This window comes from Astatotilapia calliptera, chromosome 14 (genome assembly GCF_964374335.1).
Source record: "Astatotilapia calliptera chromosome 14, fAstCal68.1, whole genome shotgun sequence".
Taxonomy (NCBI): domain Eukaryota; kingdom Metazoa; phylum Chordata; class Actinopteri; order Cichliformes; family Cichlidae; genus Astatotilapia; species Astatotilapia calliptera.
The window spans coordinates 37,171,313-37,193,387 of NC_137435.1; the positions used below are offsets into that span (position 1 = coordinate 37,171,313).

Below are 22,075 nucleotides of genomic sequence, written 5' to 3' on the forward strand. Positions count from 1 at the left end.
ACAAAACTGGCCTCATGCTTAAAGCAGGGATACCTGGTCTCAAAATTATATATTATGTAATTTAACGAGGTTTTTTCATTTCAGTAGGCTGAATAAAACACTCATGAGCCATGTCACTGGGTAGCATGTGCTCTGCACAGAGTTTACACACGCTGCACATATGTATTCTGTTTTTTCTTTTTTTATCTTCTTGTATATTTTCCCGCATGATCCTCAGTATTTCATGCAAAGCTCACAACCAGAACAGGTGAAGTAAACAACCATAAAAAGGACATTTTACTTGAGAAAAAGACATGCTGTTTAAACAGTCACAGTCAAAGAGTCACATTATGTTTTCCCAAGGTAAAACAAATCCAACAAAGCAACTTCTAACATGCAAAAACCAAATAGGTCCTCCACTCCACAATTAGACATGAAAAGGCTTTATTCTCCGTTTACCAAGTTAAAAAACAAATCCAACAAGGCTGCTTCTAACGAACAAAATTTACTTTTTAGATCATTGTCTAAAAAAACAAGTAGGTCTTCCTTTATTAAGGCTTCTCTGTAGTAGGATACAGCAACATTTAATAATTGGATCCTCCGTCAATAAAAATAATTCCTGTTTCAAAAAAGCACACTAAAAACCGAAATAGACACTTGATAAAAGAGATAAAATATTGAAACCTAAGTAAACACACCCACTAGGTGGAGACAGGTGTGGGAGTTACGTGCACGGGCAAAGCTGGCAGTAATATTTTTCTCACTACAGTTACTGGACTCATCTCAAAGAGAGACGAGGCAGCCTACGAAGAGAAAGTCCTGCAGGTGGCAGCCTGGTGTTCCGAAAGCCACCTGGCACTGAACACCAAGAAAATCAAGGAGATCCTTGTATATTCAGGAGGCACAGCACCAGGGATGGGTATCGTTTAGGTTTTATCCGATACCGGTGCCAAACCGGTACTACCGATACTACCGTTTAAGCACCGGCACCGTGCCGGTGCTTAAACGGTGCTCAAACCGGTGCTTAAAGAATGGAGAACACAAAATTGGTCCAAAAACCTGTCATGTTCGGCTGTTTTTTTTGTAAAAAGATAACAATGTTAGCCTTTTCTGCAGCTATGGGGCATATATGGTATCACTCTTGGTTGGAAGCAGTGCTTAAACAATGGAAAAAACACAACCTTTGTCCAAAAACTTCTCATGTTTAACTGTTTTCCACTTTTTCTTTGGTCATTTTAGCCTTTATGGCCAGGGTGAAGGGAGTATCTGCCATCAAACAAGAAGACAGCCGCATGTAGCTATGATGATGTTTGCTAGTTCACCTTACATGCATTAATGTAGTAACGTGGTTAGCCTACTCAACGTAAATTACACACGAACAACATTAAGCTACTGACCCAGAGAAGAACGGCTGCTGCTGCCGTCATCATCCGTCATCATTTCTGTTACACTGGCAGGGCTAGGGGCCAGGATTCTACTCCTCCGGTTTTTGGGGGATGTTGCTAACTCCGGGTCAGATAACAGGCACCACACCCGAAGTAGATGTGCTCTGTGTGAGGTCTCGCAGCAAGCTATCAAATACGGCACATTTCTTGGCTTTTAAAAAAAATGCTATGCGTCGCCAGGTGTTTCATCGGATTTGAGGTGTTACCTCCTTTGACAGTATCACAGTATCACCTTAAAGCACTTGTTGCAGGCTGCTGAGTTTGCATCTTTTGCTGTGAAGTACAGCCAGACTTTTGACCGCTTCGCCTTGGGTATTTTTAATCTGTAGCTCTGCTCTACAAGAACGTACGTACCTGGGCCCACCTACTGTCCTCGGAAACGTAAAATGATTGGCTAGAATCTAAAGTGTATCACAGCTCAGGAAAAAAAAGCACCGAAATAAAGCACCGAAATGTGCGCTGCTTTTCGGTCTGGTTACTACCGTTTATGTCAGATACCGGTACCCGTCCCTACACAGCACCCACTTAGCCGCCTTGTACATCAATGGCGAGTGTGCGGAAAGGGTCCACATCTTCCGTTTCTCTGCGTCCTCATCTCTGCTGAGATGGACAAACAGCACCACAGCATTGGTCAAGAACTTCACGAGGGTCCTCAGGAAGCACAACCTGCTACTGACCTTCTACTGCTCATCCATCAAGAACCTGCTGACATATGGTACGGCAGGTGCATCATGGCAGACAGGGAGAGGCTTCAGCTGCCCTCTCCCCTCACTGGTGGACATTTATACCCCACCCCCCGCCCTGCTGTCTCAGCAGAGCAACAAACATCATCAAGAACAGCTCCCACCCTGGTTTTGACCTGTTCAACCTGCTGTCCTCGAGGACGTGCTACAAGTGCATCAGTACAAAACCTAACAAACTCAGGAACAGCTTTTTCCAAAGCCATAACCACCCTGAGCTCATACATGCACTGACTACACAGTCTAACCCAGTGGTCCTCAACTCCCGGGTGCTGACGAGTCATTTGGTACCGGGCCGCGAGAGTTGAGGCTCGGGTGTGAAATTTATGGTTTTTATCGTTTTTCAGCGTTATTTTTTTAATCGTTTTTATCGTTAACTCGATTTCCCTGGGTCTTTTCCCATGTGTTATGAATAAATCTTCTGTTTTTTGGTACCGGTACTGGTTTTATTTTACTGTATTTATCTGCAACACCTTAAAGACTGGTCCGTGAAAATATTGTCGGACATAAACCGGTCCGTAGAGCAAAAAAGGTTGGGGACCGCTGGTCTAACCCGCCAACCAAAGGACTTCCCTCTATAGACAGACTATGCAATATTTAATCTGTTGAATGCTTGTGAAAGTACTGTATAATATGTGTACTGTGCAATACCATTACTCTCTCTGTCCAAATATCTGCTACCCACTGCATTTGATCATCATTACTATGCAATATTAAATACATGCTATAACCCACACCGTATATAAAATCCTTATTTATTCTTGAAAATGTATACAGCACCGCAGAACTGTGCACAACTCCTTCCCCTCTGCAGGAGTTAGGAGTTAGAGCAGGGCGATATGACCAAAAATATTTATCACGACATACATTTGAAAATTTGCAATAACGATATAACTGACGATCTAATTGACACTAGACAAAATACTTTACAACTCCACAACTTTATTAGTGCAAAAAAACCAAACATCAACGTATTTCCACTTAAACAAGCAGCTGTTTTTTATGTGCATTAAAGTTATATAAAAATTTGCAGTGCAAATGCAAATTCCTTGCTGACAGTTTAACCAAAAAGCATTTCCAGTGGAAATTGGCCGACATATCCTCAGCATAACCATGTATAATATCCACAGAACTTAAAAAGAGGTTATACACACACAATAAGGTAACATTATGTTGAAGCACAGTACGTATCACTCCGCGAGGCTCCTGCCTACGATAGCCATAATGCTCCGACAATCCATCAAGCGGTGCGGTGCAGATTTTCGAGCGCCGTGTACCACATAAAATCATTTCGAGGTCAGTAAACACAACCAGAATTCATACATAAGGCACACGGGATTATAAGGGGCACTGTCGATTTTAAGGAAAATCAAAGGATTGATTTTAAGTGCGCCGTATTTTCCAAAAAACACGGTAATAACGACGGCCCGCTAGCATGCTCTACCAAAAATAGTGCTTTGTTGTGTATCTGACGGACGGAAGCAAAACCAGTTCCACACCACTGAAGTTGCAGCATTTTTACAAACCAGTTCTGGTTCATCCGTTTCATTCAACGATCCGCTTTCACCCTCCTCATTCTCCGTCGCCACCATTCTGCCATGTGCGTATGAAAAGAAAGGCACTGCGCATGTGCGTTTTACCCATATTTTATCACAATATTTCATTCTCTTATCGTTGCCCGACATTATACCGGTATTACCGTGAACGGTATGATATGGCCCAGCCCTATTAGGATTTGCTTTTAATCTCATTGTACATGAGTATAGTGACAATAAAAAGATATTCACTTCTTTCTCAGATTCACCTGAAGATAAATGTATTTTATAATACAGAGAAATGGCTTGTCAGTATGCAGATAATATGCACAATGTACCCAGATTGCACAAGCCTTTTGGTTCAGAATATTTCAGCCTTACTAATATAAGAAAGACCTATTTTGTTCTTTTGTGGTAAAAAAAAACAAAACAAAAAAAACAAACTTATGTGGCTGTTTCATGAATCGGATTGTAATTTTGTGTAAGAATATTTCCATGCACACATAAATGAGCACAATTGTGAACTCATACTGAATAGAAAATTTAGTCTGTTTTGTAAATATAGCCATCTAGTGTTTTAGAAAGGAGAATTCTTAAATAAATGCATTACCAAAAACAAACTTATGTGTAATAAATTTATTTGAATTAGTAATATACAAAACATATATAATAGCAAATGTTTAATATTTATATGGCTTATTATACTCAACATGGAACAGAGTGCTACAAAAAAAACATACAAAACATAGCTCTACCTCATATATATTTATAAACGTAACTATTCACAGTGAAACAACTTAGAGAATCACGCAACAAAAGAGATTAAAATATTTAATATATCCCTGTCTGGAAAAAATTCTCTTTGAGAAGAATAATTTTTACTGCGTTTCCTGTTGTCATTTTCTCACCTTCCCAGCTTGTTGTCTGTGCAGTGGCTGTTCTCTTTCTCTCTCACCCTCACTCTCTTAAACTCGCACCTCCCTTATGCTTCTGTGTGCGTGCATGTGCTGGGTCTGTAACCCCTGCCCCCTTCCTGCTCAGTGGACCAATACCTGTTTGCAGCGGACACTCGACGTCACGTAGTTGACCAATCACGTACGACTTGAACGGGGTAAAAATCAGGGGGCGGGGAGGGGAAAAAAGCGTATCCGATTCCTGGGCAGGAACCGGATTCTATCGTTCACTTCAAAGTGCCGGCTCTAGAGCTGTTTTGTTCCTGACCGACACGACACATCGCTTGTGTGAGCTTATGGTGGGTACTTTAATTTGCAGTCTATGGCCATTCCACCCAAATCACAACATTGACAACACTCCGATGGTCGCTGTCATTCATGCTTTTCAAAAGTGACGAAAACATTTGAACGATATTTAATATTTAAGCTAGTTGTACTTTTTTTGGGGTGGGGGTAGCTCCTCTTATTTTTTCATGTGTCAGGTTGCAATACGTTAAAAGTTTGAAACTTTTACTTTGAATGCGAAGGGTCTCAGTTTCCGGTTTGCTCCACTTTTTTTCGTTTTAATTTTATCCTTAAGAACAAGCTGGTTACAGAGACAAGCTGGTTTTTAGGTGTGTTTTTGTTCAAATCAACAATAAAACAGGGAAAGTTTTCATGTTATTTGGGAAACATAACCTGTTGAAGAACCAACTCATACATACACTCAAAACATACACATATTGCAGCTTCGGCTACTTTATATTAATTATTCCTAGTACACAGACACAAGTTAAACGAGAAGGTTTTGCTGCTGCATTTGTTTTATTCTTACATATCTTGGTGAAAGACACTGAACACTAGTAGCAGCTGAAGTACAAACACGGAAACTTGTCAAAGCATGCAGTGTTTGGAGGAAGCGCTGACGGCAGTGTGCGAAACGTCTTCAGGTCGCTGTTTATGACACAAGTCGCGCCAATGTGGTGGAATGGACGGAGCTGTGGACAGAGGAGACAGGTCGGCCCTCAGCAGCACGTCGAAACCAACAGGAGCTCAGGAAGCTCTGCACCAGTGCCGACTCATCCAGAATCTGGTGGACATCTCGATTAGCAGCCTCCTGTCTCTTAGGACAAGATGCGCCGCATCCAACGACTTCACCCGGCGGGAGATCCGTACTTTAGAGGTACGTTTAAGATCCAGAGGTGACCCAGGTTTCTACCAGCTGTTTATCCAGTCTTTTGCTTCTTTGAAAGCAAGAGAATGATTGTATTGCATTCGCGATTTAAAGACATGCTACGCCATGTTATCTCCTAGATTCCGTGACATAGAAAAGGTTGTTCACTTTGCAGCAAGTTTTTATTTATTTTTATTTTCTTTTTTTAAATTACCCTCTCATATTATATTTTAATATGACTATAATAACTATGAAAGGGCGAGGTGGATGGGGTGGGGCTCTCGAATTTAAAGTTGGGCAGTCACACAGGAGTTAACTTTAGCTTCAAGTGCAGATTTCTTAAAACCTTCGAAGACATATGCCACAGACGGTAAAGCACAGATTCAAAACAAACAAAAAATTATGAGGATGAACTGAATGTAGCTTCTTCGGGTCCAGGGTGCTCCTGTCAGTCATTTTCTCTCACTGTCTTCACTACTGTGGCTTTCTAGGACTCTTCAGGAGGTTAGCATTTGTAACATGTACTTTTCCTACACTCCTCCACTTCCTCCCAAGGTACAAAAAGTTATTATGTGTCCCAGATAATAAATGCAATATCTCAATATGCAGCTTATTGTTTATTTTCTGCAAAGCCATTCCTGCATTTGCCACCAACATTCCAGTTTGCTCAACACAGCTCAGTTCTGTTAAGCTAAGGAAAAATAAAATGTCATTACATAGCACCAAATAATGACATAATTCATCACTGGGCCTTTTACATAGTAATTTTTTTTTAAAAAGTAAAGTTTATAATATTATAGAAAGAATAATTTTGAGTTAGCACTTTAGCACTCAATAGTAGGGAATCACTTTAATATTAACATTTTAATAGCTCACGTGACTGTGAGCTGCCTTTGGTTACTGAAAATGATCTCAAAATCCTTGAAGATGTAAAGTGAATATTTTGACAGCAATTAGCACTTAGGTTTGTATTATTATTTATGTACATCAAATCACATATAAAATTGTATGTTGAATTTTGGCTGTAGCTCAGGAGGTAGCGCAGGTCATCTACTCATCCAAAGGTTAGTGGTTTGATCCCTGGCTGCTCCAGTCTGCAGGCCAAATATCGTTGGGCAAGATATGAAACCAGAGTTTCTCTGCGACGCATCCATTGGAGTATGAATGTGTGTGAATGTATGATTAAGTGCTTTCAGTGCTCAGATATAGTAGAAAAGCACTACTTAAGAACCAGTCCATTTACCACCTAAGTATATGGCTGCATGAGCTGCTAATATGCCAGATACACAATAAATGCACTAGTTGCTCATACTTGGTACGGTGCAGAAAGTTAGAATAGACAGACCATCAGTGACTCTTAAAATCTTATCAGAGGTTAAACAAAGCATAACAATGTCCCTCATAGTCTTTAAGGTTCCCATATATAAAATGGATTATTGTATATGTGTATATTTACACACATAGGACTCTCAAGCTGTGTGTTGTAGTAGTATCTTTGCTGTTCGTAGGACTGCACTCTTCTGGACAGAGATCTCGGATGCCAGGGACCACTGTTGCTTAACTTTCCACATTGTTGGTATTTCTCAGGCTTCTCATGTTCCTTCTTCCTGATGTTGCTATCACTTGGTAAAGCTACATGTATCATTACGCTTCGTTACTCTGCTTGTCCACCTTTACTGTGTCTGTTGTTTGCCATCACCAGTTTGTCTGTCTGTATCTGAAAGTTCCACAGGATCTTAGCTCCAGTCATTCTCAACCACCCTGGAGGCGTGTCCAATTTTGACCTTGGGACTTCAATGTCATACTAGGCGCACAGATATTCCTATATACTGTGCTAGCCACTTGGTTATGACGTTCCATATATGTGCTACCTGCTAGCATCTTGAAACCTGCTGTTATGTGCTGGATTGTCTCAGGGGCATCTTTCCACAGCCTGCACCTGGGGTCTTGCCTGGTGCGGTAGAACCCAGCCTCTATGGCTTTTCTGCTTAGCGCTTGTTCCTGTGCTGCCATGAGTGGTGTCGCTGTGTGACAGTCCAGTGTTTTCCTGCAACTCGATCTCAGTCACTTCTTCTATTTGCTAGTGGTACATACCGTGCAGTGGCCTGTCCTGTCATGATGTTCCTCTTCTTGCTCCTCCTTGAATTCCTTATGGTCCTTTGATCATGTACAGTTCTGATATTCCAGGATCCATGTAGGGAGCATGGAGTCATAGGCTTTCTTGTAGTCAATCCAGGTGATGCATAGGTTGGTTAGTCTGGTCTTACAGTGAATGCTCAGCTACTTTACCAGTAGCTGATGTTTTGCCCCTCTAGGTGTTTCTGCCAGTTCCCTTCTGAGCCCTGCCTTATGTCTGTTCATCTTAGCTAGTATGATGCCTGACAGGAGCTTCTGCCCACATAGCAAGCAGGTCTGGCCTGGATCTGGTATCAAGCCGGCACTGCTGGCTGACTTCTGGCATGATAAGACGTATGTCATCCAGATATGAGCCAGGCTTGGCATACATGGCACTGTCTATGTGATGGCATGCCATATATAGCTCGATTGTGATTTTATTTATGTGGTCCAGGCCCATAGAAAACAGGTCTTCCCTGGATTCGGCATCAAGCTGGTACTTTTGACTGACTGGTGTCATGGCAGGGTGTATGTCAACCAGATGTGGGCCAGGTCTGGCAATGATGGTATTATTTATGTTCCTATTAGAGCAGGGCGATAAGACCAAAAATATTTATCACAATATACATTTGAAAATATGCGATAACGATATAACTGACGCTATAATTGACACTAGACAAAATACTTTACAACTCCGCAACTTTATTAGTGCAAAAAACCCCAAAAAACCCCATCAATGTATTTTCACTTAAACAAGCAGCTGTTTTTTATGTGCATTAAAGTTATATAAAAATGTAACAGTGCAAATGCAAATTCCTTGCTGACAGTTTAACCAAAAAGGCATTTCCGGTGGAAATTGGCCGACGTATCCTCAGCATAACCATGTATAATATCCACAAAACTTAAAAAGAGGTTATACACACACAGTACTGTAATATTATGTTGAAGCACAGTACGTATCACTCCGCGAGGCTCCTGCCTACGTTAGACAATCCATCAAGCGGTGCGGCTTCGTAGCTTAGCAAAGTCGTACTGAAACATTTGACAGATTTTCGAGCGCCGTGTACATAAAATCGTTTCGAGGTCAGTAAACACAACCAGAATTCATACATAAGGCACACGGGATTATAAGGGGCACTGTCGATTTTAAGAAAAATCAAAGGATTGATTTTAAGTGTGCTGTATTTTCCAAAAAACATGGTAATAACGACGGCCCGCTAGCATGCTCTACCAAAAATAGTGCTTTGTTGTGTATCTGACGGACGGAAGCCAAACCAGTTTTACCCATATTCTATCGCCATATTTCATTTTCTTATCGTTGTTCAACATTATACCGGTATTACCGTGAACGGTATGATATGGCCCAGACCTAGTTCCTATTTTCCTATTTTAGTTAGAACACCCAAATGCCATGTTGCAATACTATACAGCTATGGTAGCCAATATTTTAAATGCAGGTTTGACTGGTTTGTGAGTGTACACTTTATCCAAAACCTAGTGAGGGTTTACTCATCATTGCCAGTGGGTGACTGTAGCTCAGGAGGTAGAGCAGGTCACCTACTGATTGGAAGGTTAGTGGTTTAATCCCTGGCTTTGCCAGTCTGCATGTCAAGAGTGTGAATGTGTATGAATGTAGTTAGGAGGCACTCAGTTTAGAGAGATTGTGTTAATGTGGCATGTAGTATAGAGCACTTTGAGTAATCCGGGAGACTAGAAAAGCACTCTGTAAGAATCAGTCCATTCCCTGTCTGAATAGAGTTTTGTCATGTTAGTTTTGTGCATGTTGTTATTACATGGCTTTATTAAGGTACACATTAGGCTGACATCTGGGGCCAGAGCTGAAACTGTTCTGGGCCAGCACAGGACCACCAGTGTGTCTGCAACTGGCCTTGTGCTGGCCCATGTGTAGGCCACATCTGGCAAACCAGATCTGGGCCACCAAAGGGCCGTCATTCTTTGCGGTATGTGGGCCATGTGTAAGCACATTGTGTGGGCCAGATCTGGGCCATACCAATTTTGCTATGTGGGTGTGTTGTGGTGAGGTACATTATTGGCTGATAGTTGGATGAGACCAGTGCCTTCTGAGGATCCTTAGGGATCAGGACTGTCTGCCCACTCTGGTTGCATCTCATCCATGGAGTGCAGTTAACTTCTTTAGCCAGTAGCTGTGAATAATATCTGGGCATCGTGCTTTCCAATTTTTCATATTTGAGACCTGTTTTTTGGCTGTCTGCATCTGCGTCGCTGTCCACAAACTTGTTCCGGTCGTTCCGCTGGTCCCACGGTTTGAACACCAACTTGCCGTCTCCGTCCCGGTTACTGGACCCTGTTCAGGGAGGTTGCTATGGCCTGCTCTTAGCTGCACTAGCCACTGAGCATTGTTATTTTGTGTTATGTCCATCTCTCATATCCTCTTACAGTGTTTGGGTTGTATGAAAAATTCTACAGCACATGGTATAACACACACACACACACACACACACACACACACACACACACACACACACACACACACACACACACACACACACACTAGTCTTTTGTCGAAATATCACTACAGCAACTCAAGATGGTACTCATTAGTTTATTGCCCCCATATACTTGTGTACTTGCATGCATGCCAGACAACGTCGGAGCATGCTCTTAATGAGATGACAGTCTGTGTCCTGGGGGAGCTCCTGGACATTCTTAGATGCAACCTGAAAGTGTCGGATGCTCAAAATGAACCAGTTCTCATCTGTGAAAAGCACAGGGTGGACCTAACCATTTTGCTATTCTATGGCAAATGCCAGCCTCGCTCCATAGTGCCAGGCAGTGAGCACTTGGCCAACTGGAGGACATCAGGCCCTCAGGCCATCCTCATGAAGTCTGTTTCTGCTTGTTTGTTCAAAGACATTTGCACCAGTGGCCTATTCAGTGTCATTTTGTTTTTCCTTTTCCCTGAAAACCTTCTTTTGTCTAATCATTTCTTAATAACATTTACTTTTACAATAATGTATTATACAGCAGTTGGGAATACATTTCATTATAGCAGATATCTTTCTGAAAGTGTCTGTAACTAAATTTAAGAATATAATTCCTCCACCATTACCTACTTCAGTACCATGTCTCAAAGCAGTGCAGATCAGCTACCTAAACTCTACTCCCACAAAAGTCGATTATCTTGTTAAAAGTGTTACCTCTTTACTGCATACAACCATGGACAATGTGGCACCTCGGGAAAAAAGTCTCAAATCAGAAGTACTTGACTCCCTGGTATAATTCTCAAACGTGCAAAGCAGATATCCTGTAATCAACAACTGGGTGTGAGTAGAAGAATAGAATAGAATAGAATAGAATAGAATGTCTTTATTGTCACTATACACATGTACAATAAGATTACAGAGCATCCTCCTACTCAGTGCAGACAGGTGGGAAAGAAAGTGGGGGTGCAGAGGTGCACAGTTCTGCAGCACTATATACATATGAACAAAAATATTGATCAAAAATATTAAATGTACAAATATACAAATAACTGGGGAAAAATAGTGTTATATATTTACAGTGTGGGCTATTGCATGCAACTTAAGTGGTGATGGTAGTTGTGTAGTCTGTATATAGGGGTCATTGGGATTGGGGGGTGAAACCGTGTTGTCAGTGCGTGTGTGAGTTCAGTGGTTGTGGCTTTTGGGAAGAAACTGTTCTTAAGTCTGTCAGTCTTTGGGCTGATGCACCTACAGCGCTTTCCTAAGGGAAGCAGGTTGAACAGGTCAAAACCAGGGTGGGAGCTGTCCTTGATGATTTTTGTTGCTCTGCTGAGGCAGCGGGAGGAATAAATGTCTATCAGGGAGGGGAGAGGGCAGCCGGTGAGCTTCTGAAGCTTCACTCTATCTTCTTTAGTGCAGCTGTGCTACTGTGATGCAGTATGTCAGCAGGCTCTCAATGGGCGAGCGGTAGAAGGTCAGCAGCAGGTTGGAGTCCAGTTTGTACGTCCTGAGGACACTGCTCCTTTACAGTGAGTGGAGTGGTGCAGGAACCGGGTGAGGATGGTAGCATGGCTGAAGCAGATGAGGGCTGGTGTTGTGGTGTTTCAAAGCTGTCTAAGAAGCAATTAATCTTCTGCCAGCTACTCAGGTTTTCTGTTTTCACAGCACAGCCTCTGTGGTTTATGCCCTGCCACACCTCCCATGTGTTGTTGCTGGACAGGTGGGACTCTATGCTTCTTTTATGGTCTGTCTTGGCTTTTTTAATTCCTCTTTTCAGATCACCTTGAGCAGCCCTGTACAAAGCTCTGTCGCCCGACCTGAAGACAGCGTACTGGCTTTGAGTAGTGTGCGGACATGGCTGGTCATCCATGGTTTTTGGTTTGGGAAAACCCAAATGTTTTTGTCCACAGTCACATTTCCGATACAGAGCTTGATATAGTCCAGTACTGATTTTGTGAATGTTTCTAGGTCCTAGTGTTCAAATATGTTCTAGTCTGTCTTTGTGAAGCAGGCCAGGACAGGTTGTAATAGTCTTTGTGGTAGGCCTGGACTGCATCTGAAGGGGTGTAGGTTGGTGAGAACAGGAGGGAGAGCTAGACAGGATCTAGAGTGTCCTCTCCCCTGGTGGGACTTTTGACATGCTGATAGAATTTTGGGAATACAGTCTTCATGTCGACCTTATTAAAATCACCCCAGGGTGGGACGCTGGTGTTCCTTAATGGTATTCAGCAGGTTGGATGTTTACACTGGCATCACGTAGAATGTACACAGCTGTGATAATCACTACTGTTAGTTCTCTTGGTAAAAAAAGAAAAAAAATGCCAGCATCTTACGGACATGTACTTGAGGTTCGAGGAGCAGTGTCTGTTTATAATTGCCCCATTGTTGCACAAGCTTTTGGGTATTCCCGGGTGAAACCAGGTTTCCGTGACGATTAAGGCACAGCAGTCATGAATTTAGCAATTTCCCGCTTTTTGCAATTCCAGGTCATCCATTTTATGCACAAGGGATCTGGCATTGGAGAGATATAGGCTCAGAAGAGGTGGCTTGTGTAATTCCTTCCTTAGCCATAGCACGACGCCTGTTTGCTTCCTCTTCCACCTCCATCTGTGCTGCCTTCTAGATCCAACATCAATCCACGGAGAGCCTGGTGGTCTCGCTATGTAATCTGGGATGTTATGCATGTGATGAAAGACACACGAAACAGATATCTAGTACTGGTCACTGATGTCCCGGTGGGTGTAGCGAATGTTAGCAGAATGTTCGGGATCATCTCCCTCCCACATCCTGTGGAGTGTCCCTGTCACTTCTGGAGGGAGCGGCATAGGTGCCCGAGAGGAGCCAGCCCGAGCAACCAGGCCTTCCAGTGTTTTTGTCTGGCACTTGGACTGGTATCATAGTCTCTCCAGCTGGCACTGGTGCACTGTATCATGCATGGCGGTGAGGTCAGCCACCATCCCAGTTGATGCCTCCGCTGACGGCAAGGCTTGTGCTAGACAGGTGGCTACCACTATAACATGTATGGGTTACTATTGAACGAGCACAACACATAGGGCAGCCTTTGTTGGGAGTTCTTTACAGTAGTCGTTACACCAGTCAGTCACGTTCTCTCATTGGCCCTGCTAGCTCTGCGCTGCTTCTACCACTCCGCAGTGCGTTCCTCCAGGTCCCGTCATCTTTTAATGTGCATAGGGCTCATCACCTAACAGAGTGCTTTGGTCTCAGACTGCTGGCTTGTTTGTGGTTCCTAGGAGGCAGGTTCTTCATCTTTTAGACCCGTTGTCTGTGGAACCAGCTCACAGTAAGCTGCTGGCGGCTTCCCATGAATGGTTCTTGTTTGCTTGCTTGCTTACTGTCTATTTGCTAACACACCGCTTGTCTTGTCTCTCTCCCATCACCCAAACCAGTTGTGGCAGATGGCTGCCCCTCACTGAGCCTGGTTCTACTAGAGGTTTGCTTCTTGTTAAATGGGAATTTTTTCTCTCAATTATTGTAAGTTTTTAACCTTACAATATAAAGTGTCTTGAGGCACCTGTTGTGATTTGGCGCTATATAAAATGAATAGAATGGATGTTTGTAAGGCTTTGGCAGTGCTTCTCTTCTTCCTCCTTGCATAAAAGAGAGCAGATGTCCTGCTGATGGGTTAACGACCTTCTACCACGAATCTCCTCCATGTTCTTAAGACTGTGCTGGAAGACAAAGCAAATCTTCTGGGACCTATTGATGTGCCATCCTGGAGCCGCTGGACTACCTATTCTGTAGGGTCCAGGTGTTGCCTCATGCAGTAGTGACACTGACCCTTTCAGTCAGAAAAGTAAATCCATTCCTGTTTTGGTTTGGGTTATATTATTGTTGCCCCTCTAGTGCACCTGTTGATTTCATTAACACCAAAGCAGTTAAACTGATTAAAAAAACCCTTTGGTACTTAACTGACCAGCTCAAGATCAAGATGGTACCAGATGGGCTGGTCTGAGTTTTTCAGTATATTTTGTGTGCATGTGGATATGCGGTGCAACTGAAGAGTGGCTGTTACTGCTCACTCTCTTGGGGGCTGGGAGGAGCACCAAGTGCTTCTTGTGTGTATGTGTAGCAGGAGGCTAAATTTAGCTGTGGCTCTCCCCACGCATTATGAGCAAGGCCTGTTTGGCAAGAAAGTCAACTGACTTGGAAGACAGTGGGAGGAGAAGAAGGACGTGTTCCTCGTCTGGCTGGCCTTGCATGTTATAGGGCAAAGGTGTTTACAGTTGGTGTAACGCTGTCTGTTCATCACTTTGGTCGTTCTCTTTCTCCCTTTCCTTTGGCGAATACTGAATTCAATTTCAATTCAATTTTATTTATGTAGCATAAATTCACACGTTTACCTCAAGGCACTTTACATTGTAGATATACAACATGTATAAGATTGTTGGTAGGTTTTTATTCATCTGAAGTCAAGTTATTGTTTGTTCAAGCCAATATACAGATCACAGTTGACAGTTGTTGCTGGAATTTCAGTTAAAATAATTCTGCAAAGGTAGATTTTGAGGGGACTTTGAACACAGTTAATATAGTGGAACAATTTAGCCACAGCAAGGCTCTTCTCTGTGGCTGAATAGGGTAGTCTGTAAAGTGTTGATTAGAGTTTGGAAAGCCCCATGTGGTTTCCCAACTGCAGTCTCTTGCTTTCTCTTTTGTCATTTTTCTCTCCACTCTGTTTCCTCTTAGAAGTTTTCCTCCTCCTTCTGACCTTTTTGTACCTTTTCTTTTATCTTGTCTGAACAGATTCGTTTGCACACCCCCCTCTTTTTTTGTGCATCTTTTCAGATGACTATTGTCAGATGTCAGAGTGCACAGATGGATGTGTGAACAAAACCACATAGATGATTTATCCTAGAACAATGTAGGTGTATTAGATCTGTTGACGTAAAATGATTAGACTTTTAGATTAAGGCTAGGTCTCATAAGAAAGTTAATTCATCGTTGTCTTCATCGTTCTGTGTCCCCTGCAATTCTTCTTTGTTTTTTTTCTTCTTCTGCTCAGATGCAGATTCTGCAACATTTTTTCAGCAGTACATTTTGACTTTTTTCGCGAAATAATATTTTGACTTTTTTTTTCTCAAGTAAAATTTAGACGTTAATCTCAGAATTTCGACTTCATCTCTAAGATGAGCGATATATGTTTTTTTTAATGTGGCCCCTAATATTCCAGGATGCAGGTAATCAGCTTGTGCCACTGGAAATGTACTATTTAAGCCCAATTTTCTCTTATAGTGGTTTTAGCTTGTTTATAATCTGAATTGGGTGTTTTTCATGGGATTCTTGTCAATTAAGCACAGTAATAAAGGGGTCACTGTTTGCTAATAGTTTTGGAACCGCGAAGGTGGGATCTTATAAGTCCTGCTGGAAAAGAATGTCAGCATTTTGATGTCAGTAGGCGTAAAGTGCTCTAAAATCTTCTACAAGTTAGATGACAGACTGTAGAAACATCGCACTGGACTTCAAACGTTTTGGATTTTTTGCATTTGTACCACCTCTGCGTGTTTTTTGTAGACCTTCTGTCACATAATCACCTGCTTCTCCTGTAAGTAATACTTGATCAGTGCATCAAATGGTGCATCAAACTCTCCCTTTTATTTGGGCCTGAAGCAGACAGTACTTTTTCCCTGTTTTTCTTGCATTTTGTATTTCTACTATTTGTCACTCTGCGTTTTTCTTGCTTAGTATAATAAAACTAGCTTTTTGCTCGCTTCACTGATTGCTACTATATTTTGTGTCTGTTGCTTCACTACAAGCAACATTTAAGGGTTAGGGTAAGCGTCCAAAGAGGTGTCTCTTCCAATGGAACAGTACTGGTGGGCATCATCAGCTGTGTGCCAGTGATGTCAGAGACATCAGTTACTTCACACTCGGTTTAACAGTTGATATGACCGTTAAAGAGCAGATGTCTGGTGTGGACCACTAGTCAGGGGGATTTCCTCAGGCTGGTCTGTGTCATTTCTTACTACTGCTTTACATATGTGCGTTACTTGACATTTATGGTTGATATGATACACAGGTCTAAATTTAAAATATGTCCTACCTGCCCTTTAGCTACTGCTTATTTTAATTTCATTAAAATGAGTACCCAAGCTATTAGGTGTAGTTACAAAGGAATATGAAAAATCCATATTTCTTTGTAAGGAAGGAATATTCCACTTCTTTGCTTTAATAAAATCCTGGTTTGCTTTGGCTGTATGTTCTGGGTCATTGTCCATCTGTATTATGAAAGGCCGCCCAATTAATTTGTCTGCATTTAGCTGGATTTGAGCAGACAGTATGTGTCTGAACACCAACCTGAATTCATTTGGATGTTTCTGTCCTGTGTTACATCATCAATAAACACAAGTTTATTTATGGGGGCTGGGAGGAGCACCAAGTGCTACGCTCAAGCCAGCACCAAGCTCAAGCCATCTGTGTTTTACAGATGATGTGGTATGCTTTGGATCATGAGCTGTTCCACACCTTCAACATGCTTTTTTCTTGCCATCATTCTGGTTGAGGTTGATTTTGGTTTAATCTGCCCAAAGAATGTTTTTCCAGATCTGTGCTGGCTTTTTTAGATGTTGCTTTTTTTGTTTGTTTGTTTGTTTTGTAAGCAAAGTCAGTCTAACCTTTCTATTCTTGAGGTGAACCCTTTGTATTTACTTTTATGCAGTCTTTCCTTTTTGGATATTGATAAGCCTACCCCCTGGAGAGTGTTGTTCACTTGGCTGGCTGATGTGAAGGGGTTTCTCATTACCATAAATGATTCTGTGATCATCCACTGGTATTGTCTTTTTGTGTTGCTGAGTTTACCAGTGCTTTCTTCTTTCCTTTCTTCCTTTCTTTCTTTCTTTCTTTCTTTCTTTCTTTCTTTCTTTATTAATGATAGGTTTGTAGCTTGAACCTATTCGCTGGAACGTTGAAGACAATATAATTACACAGCAAGCAAGACACGAAGTAGGCAAAGTTCTTCATGTTTCTCGTGCACGGGAGAGAACCGGACAAACGCCATTCCTTCGCTTGACCCCAGTTGCTCTCGTCCGCTCCCCCGTAACACTGCTCTTTTATTGAGGTTACATGAATATATATAGGTTCATTAACATATGACGTCTACATACAAACAAAGAGTACCTTGCCTGTGCGTGTGTGTGTGTGTGTGTGTGTGTGTGTGTGTGTGTGTGTGTGTGTGTGGGGTCAGAGTGTGGCCCCATAAACGACTTCCCTTAACCTGCTGGTCTGGAAAATCCAACAGTTCATCTATATGTAAAAAAGCACTTAGACTAAAACTGACATAGCTACGTTAATCCTACCGCAAAACAATAAAACAAGGTACGACCTCTTCCCATGCTCCCAGGATGTAGGTGTGCATTCCTGGAATGCACACCAAGCCTTTGCAGCCTGCTAAAGATCACACATCCTATCACTACACAATTGATTATACACCTCTAAGCATATATGGTTAAATATTTCTAAGCATAAATGACAATCAACAATACAAAACCTAACACTTTCTTTCTTCTTATTCTTTCTCAGGATGTACTAAACTGTAGATTTTGCCATTTCTAATAGTGTAACAATTTCTCAGATGTGTTTTCTGTTTTTGCAGCTTAAGGGTGACTCGTTTCATCTGCATGGAGAGCTCCTTTAAATGCATGTTGTCTGTTCACAGCAAAATCTTCCAAGTGCATACACAACACCTCAAATCAACTCCAGGCCTTTTATCTGCTTAACTGATAATGACATAATGAAGGAATTGCCCACACGTGCCCATGAAATTGCCTTTGAGTCAACTATCCAATTACATTTGGTGCGTTTAAAAAGAGGGTGACACATGTTAAGGAGCTGAAACTCCTAAAAACCCTTCATCCAATTTAAATGTGGATACAATTAAATGAAAGCTGAGAAAAAAAAAAACAACAACACTTAGGTCATATATATTTGGACACTGACACGACTGTACATTAACCTCCTTAGACCCGAACTCTTTCATGGCATGCATTTTAATTTCTCTTTGCTATTTGGGCTGATTGGGACCTGATGAATGTAAAAACAAGGATTACCTGAGTTTTATTTTTTTACCTGATTTTTTTTTCTGAGAAAAATGAGATCCACATATGAGGACATTCGTTTTAAATTTCGATAGAACAGTGGCAGGATAAGTGTAGAGCAAAATTTAGTATTTTGGTCTAGACAACCCAAAATGTGATGTCCACATATGTGGACACCAGGTCCTAGGAGGTTAAAGTTGTTCCATTATACTGCTTATGTCACTGGAGCATAATACTTATCAGACTTTATCTTCTTCTTTATGTGCCTTAGTGAGTGAAACATTGTATTTGTTGCCTTCCACTATAGGTGAAGCTGACCAAGTACATGTGGACACAGCTACAGCTGAGGCAGAGGATACCAGAAGGAGAAAGACCTGAAGCTCTCACTCAGTACCCAAGACTGGAGGACTGGCTCCTCACAGCTGACCTCACGCCACAGTTCATACAGGTCTGTATGTGTACTTTTATTTATTTTTTTGACCTGACTATATTTGTGGAACACAATTTGTCTTGTATATGGAAAAACACACATTATTATTACACATTATTTATCTACTAGTGCACATCTTATTATACACAATTCAAGGCCAGTTCTTTTTCACCTTGCATTACATTTCTAGGGTCAATCCATCTCAAATCATTACATTTTCTTGGTCCCGTCACTGATTTGCCTGTAAATTTTATGGTTTAAAATTTGGACATATATAACGATTGCTGTGAAATTTTAGCTTCCTATATGAAATACTTTGAACAATGGGCCTTTCATCTACTTTCAGGCTTTTTTTTCATCTGTTGAACTCAACAAAACTGAAAGACATAAGTTTGAAATTTTTCAAAATTGAACCTGGATCTGGAATTTGGGACAGATACACTAAATGCTTGTGTATTGACTAAGTAAAATATATGTTAAAAAAGCCGTAATCTAAAGTTCCATATTTAAACACTAATAAAAAAAAATGCATTGCAATAGATATCCAAAGACAATTTCTGAATGGTATACTAGCTGTATTTCACAGTAATGGAAAATAAAATATATAAAATATTTTTATATGCTGTTTTATTTTAAACTTCCATATAGGGCTGGGCTATATGAGGAAAATCTAATATCACAATATTTTTTGGCTATATCATGATACACGATACATATTATGATATGTTAAAATAATTATTTATTTTCAATCATATAGTGCTTAAAATGGATTGGTATACTCAATCAAAAATTCAAAATTTTTTTCCTACTTTGAATACGAAAAATCTGAATGAATTGAAATGTTTCATTTTAACCATTTTTTAACCATCAGTTGCACACAGAGGTTTTTCACAATGACAGTACTGTCACAGTATGTCTCAAATTACAGAAACAAAAGAACTATTACTAGAATTATTTAATGTTTTCTTTGGTGTGTGGGGAGAGGTTGATATGCGGACTTTAAAACATTCTTCATTTTACAGTGGATGACTTTTCAGCTGTTGGGATAAATATGTGGTACCTATACCTTTAGTGGCAGTAGTATTACAGCATGTTTTGCAAATGACCACATTTTGTTTGTCGTCCTCTTTGTGAAATCCAAATTACAGCGAGTCTCATTCCCTGAAACTCCCGCTGTCTACATATTTTTCCCTATCTGGTAGTATATAAACATGCATGCCAGGTAGAAATATTTCCAGTTGGGAGAGGATTAATGATGCATTCACAGCATGTGGGGAAAAAAAACTGATAGTGAATTACCTGCAGACAGCTTAATAGTGTCATTGAAATTTATAGTGGATGGTTACAATAAAACCATTTTAACCAGCGTATGTCAAAAAGGTTGTGATACATTGAGTATATTTGATATATCACCCACCCCTACTTCCATACCTACAACGTGGGTGTCACAAATGAAAAATATCCATACATTTCACAAAATCTTTTTCTCAGCTGTAGACTAATTAGAGTACCATCTGGAAACTCCAGAATCTTGTTCTGCCTACTGATATTTTTACCCCTCCGCCACAAAGGATTGATGTGTTATTGGGGTATTACCCAATAACACTATTGAAAAACATAGAGAATTTATGTTCATTTCACAGCTAGCTGCTAGGCCATATGACCAATGTTCCCTCTAATTTTTCATGTGTCTGAGCAAACACACAAACTCCCTGAGCGGTCCCTTGGACCACTGTGAGCGACAGCAGACGTGTGCACTGTGGTCACACCAGCATCGAATCCATCCAAGTTACATGGTTTATTAAAATAATCAAATTACAGCATTTACATTTATGTTATACTACTTTTAATTAAGTGCTTTAGCCCACATACAATGAAAATTTAAAAAATCTTGTTCATGACCTGTGTAGTATGTTAACACTATTGGAAGTAAAAATAACTTGAACTCCAATTTTGAAAACAAAACTTTCTTTCTTTCTTTTTTTTTTTTATAAAGCTCTGACTTGTATTATGAGTATGAGTCTGTGGTCTGGGAGAGAGTCCTGTAACTCTCTGTCTGCAAAGTACAGTATATAATGACCAATGTTGGGCAATTAATTATATAGTTACTTCTTCAAAAAAGTAACTGAGTTTTGCAAAAAAGTTTTTTGCAGCTGTTTATCTAAAAATGCAGCCAAGACGTTTTTTTAAATAAACATTTCAAACTATTTACAGAACAATCAGCTGTTCTGCATCAAATTTGATGCCACACAAATTATTTGTGCCACTCCAAAAAATAATTTCTGTCCACTATGAGATAAAGGAGAACAACAGCCTGATACCTGCAGGCCTGACAACAGGAGATGTATCACTCCTGTAACTGCTGTAACATTCAGCAGTCGCCTCATTGTTCTGACACACACAACAAAACTATTGACTACACCAAGGGTGTAGATTTGGCATGGACGGAAGGGACATGTCCCCACCAATATTCAGCTATTATTGAAATGTCCCCACCAATAATTTGGTCTCTTTGAGTAAAGAAAAGCAAAACCGATAGAAAGGAAAAAAAAAGATCTGTCAACGTCTCATTCACCCAGCGGTGCAGAAAGAGTTAAATTACATTCTCTACTGGAGTCCTACCTCGTGTGACTAATATGGCCAATGTGATTGGCTGTGCCTTTCAGGGAGCTCTGTTTAGTTTTAGCAGCAGCAAGCCTGCGCTGCAAGGACCTGCAAGGAGGAGAGGAGGATGACAGCAAAAAGGAAGAACCTGGATATAAGAAAGTATTTTTCAAAGAAACCTGTAAGTCGCTTAAAGTCAAGTTCACTCATAAAATGTGTCCGTCACAATAACGTTACAGGCTATGCTAGGCTTTGGCCCACATCAGTCTAAAATTGTATGTAACCATGAATAATGTATTTTGGAAACTAACTGCACAACAGGCAGCAGTATTAGTTATCTCAGTCTCAGAGTAGCATTTCTAATTTTGATTGAAACTGTCAGAGAAAACGGCAGCATCGAGTAAGCCAGGATATTAGTTTACAGAGGCTATTGAAATTATACGTCTAACGTTAAAATTTTGGTCACACAATGATTTCATCCTAATGGTACTGATATATTCATAGGGTTAATTTTTGAGACAAAATATTATGAGGTAGTTAAAAATGCACTCACCCTACAAACATTACTGATGAGTCAAGATCTGCACAAATTGACAGAAATACTGAAG

General features: G+C 40.9%; 1 protein-coding gene across 3 annotated transcripts in view; it reads left to right on the plus strand.

Annotated features, from left to right (window-relative positions):
• Window positions 1-4,820: 4,820 nt before the first annotated feature.
• The window catches only part of LOC113036074 (kinase suppressor of Ras 1-like), a 58,380-nt gene continuing 41,125 nt past the window's right edge, over window positions 4,821-22,075 (plus strand). For 2 of the 3 annotated variants that reach the window (XM_080289084.1, XM_026192116.2), the window contains exons 1-3: window positions 4,822-4,951; window positions 5,582-5,814; window positions 18,741-18,881. In XM_080289084.1, coding sequence (XP_080145210.1) covers window positions 5,620-5,814; window positions 18,741-18,881 — 336 coding nt within the window. In that variant the 5' untranslated portion in view covers window positions 4,822-4,951; window positions 5,582-5,619. Of the gene's footprint in view, window positions 4,952-5,581; window positions 5,815-18,740; window positions 18,882-22,075 lie in introns of all 3 variants that reach the window. The other variant, XM_080289083.1, reaches the window with a different exon arrangement.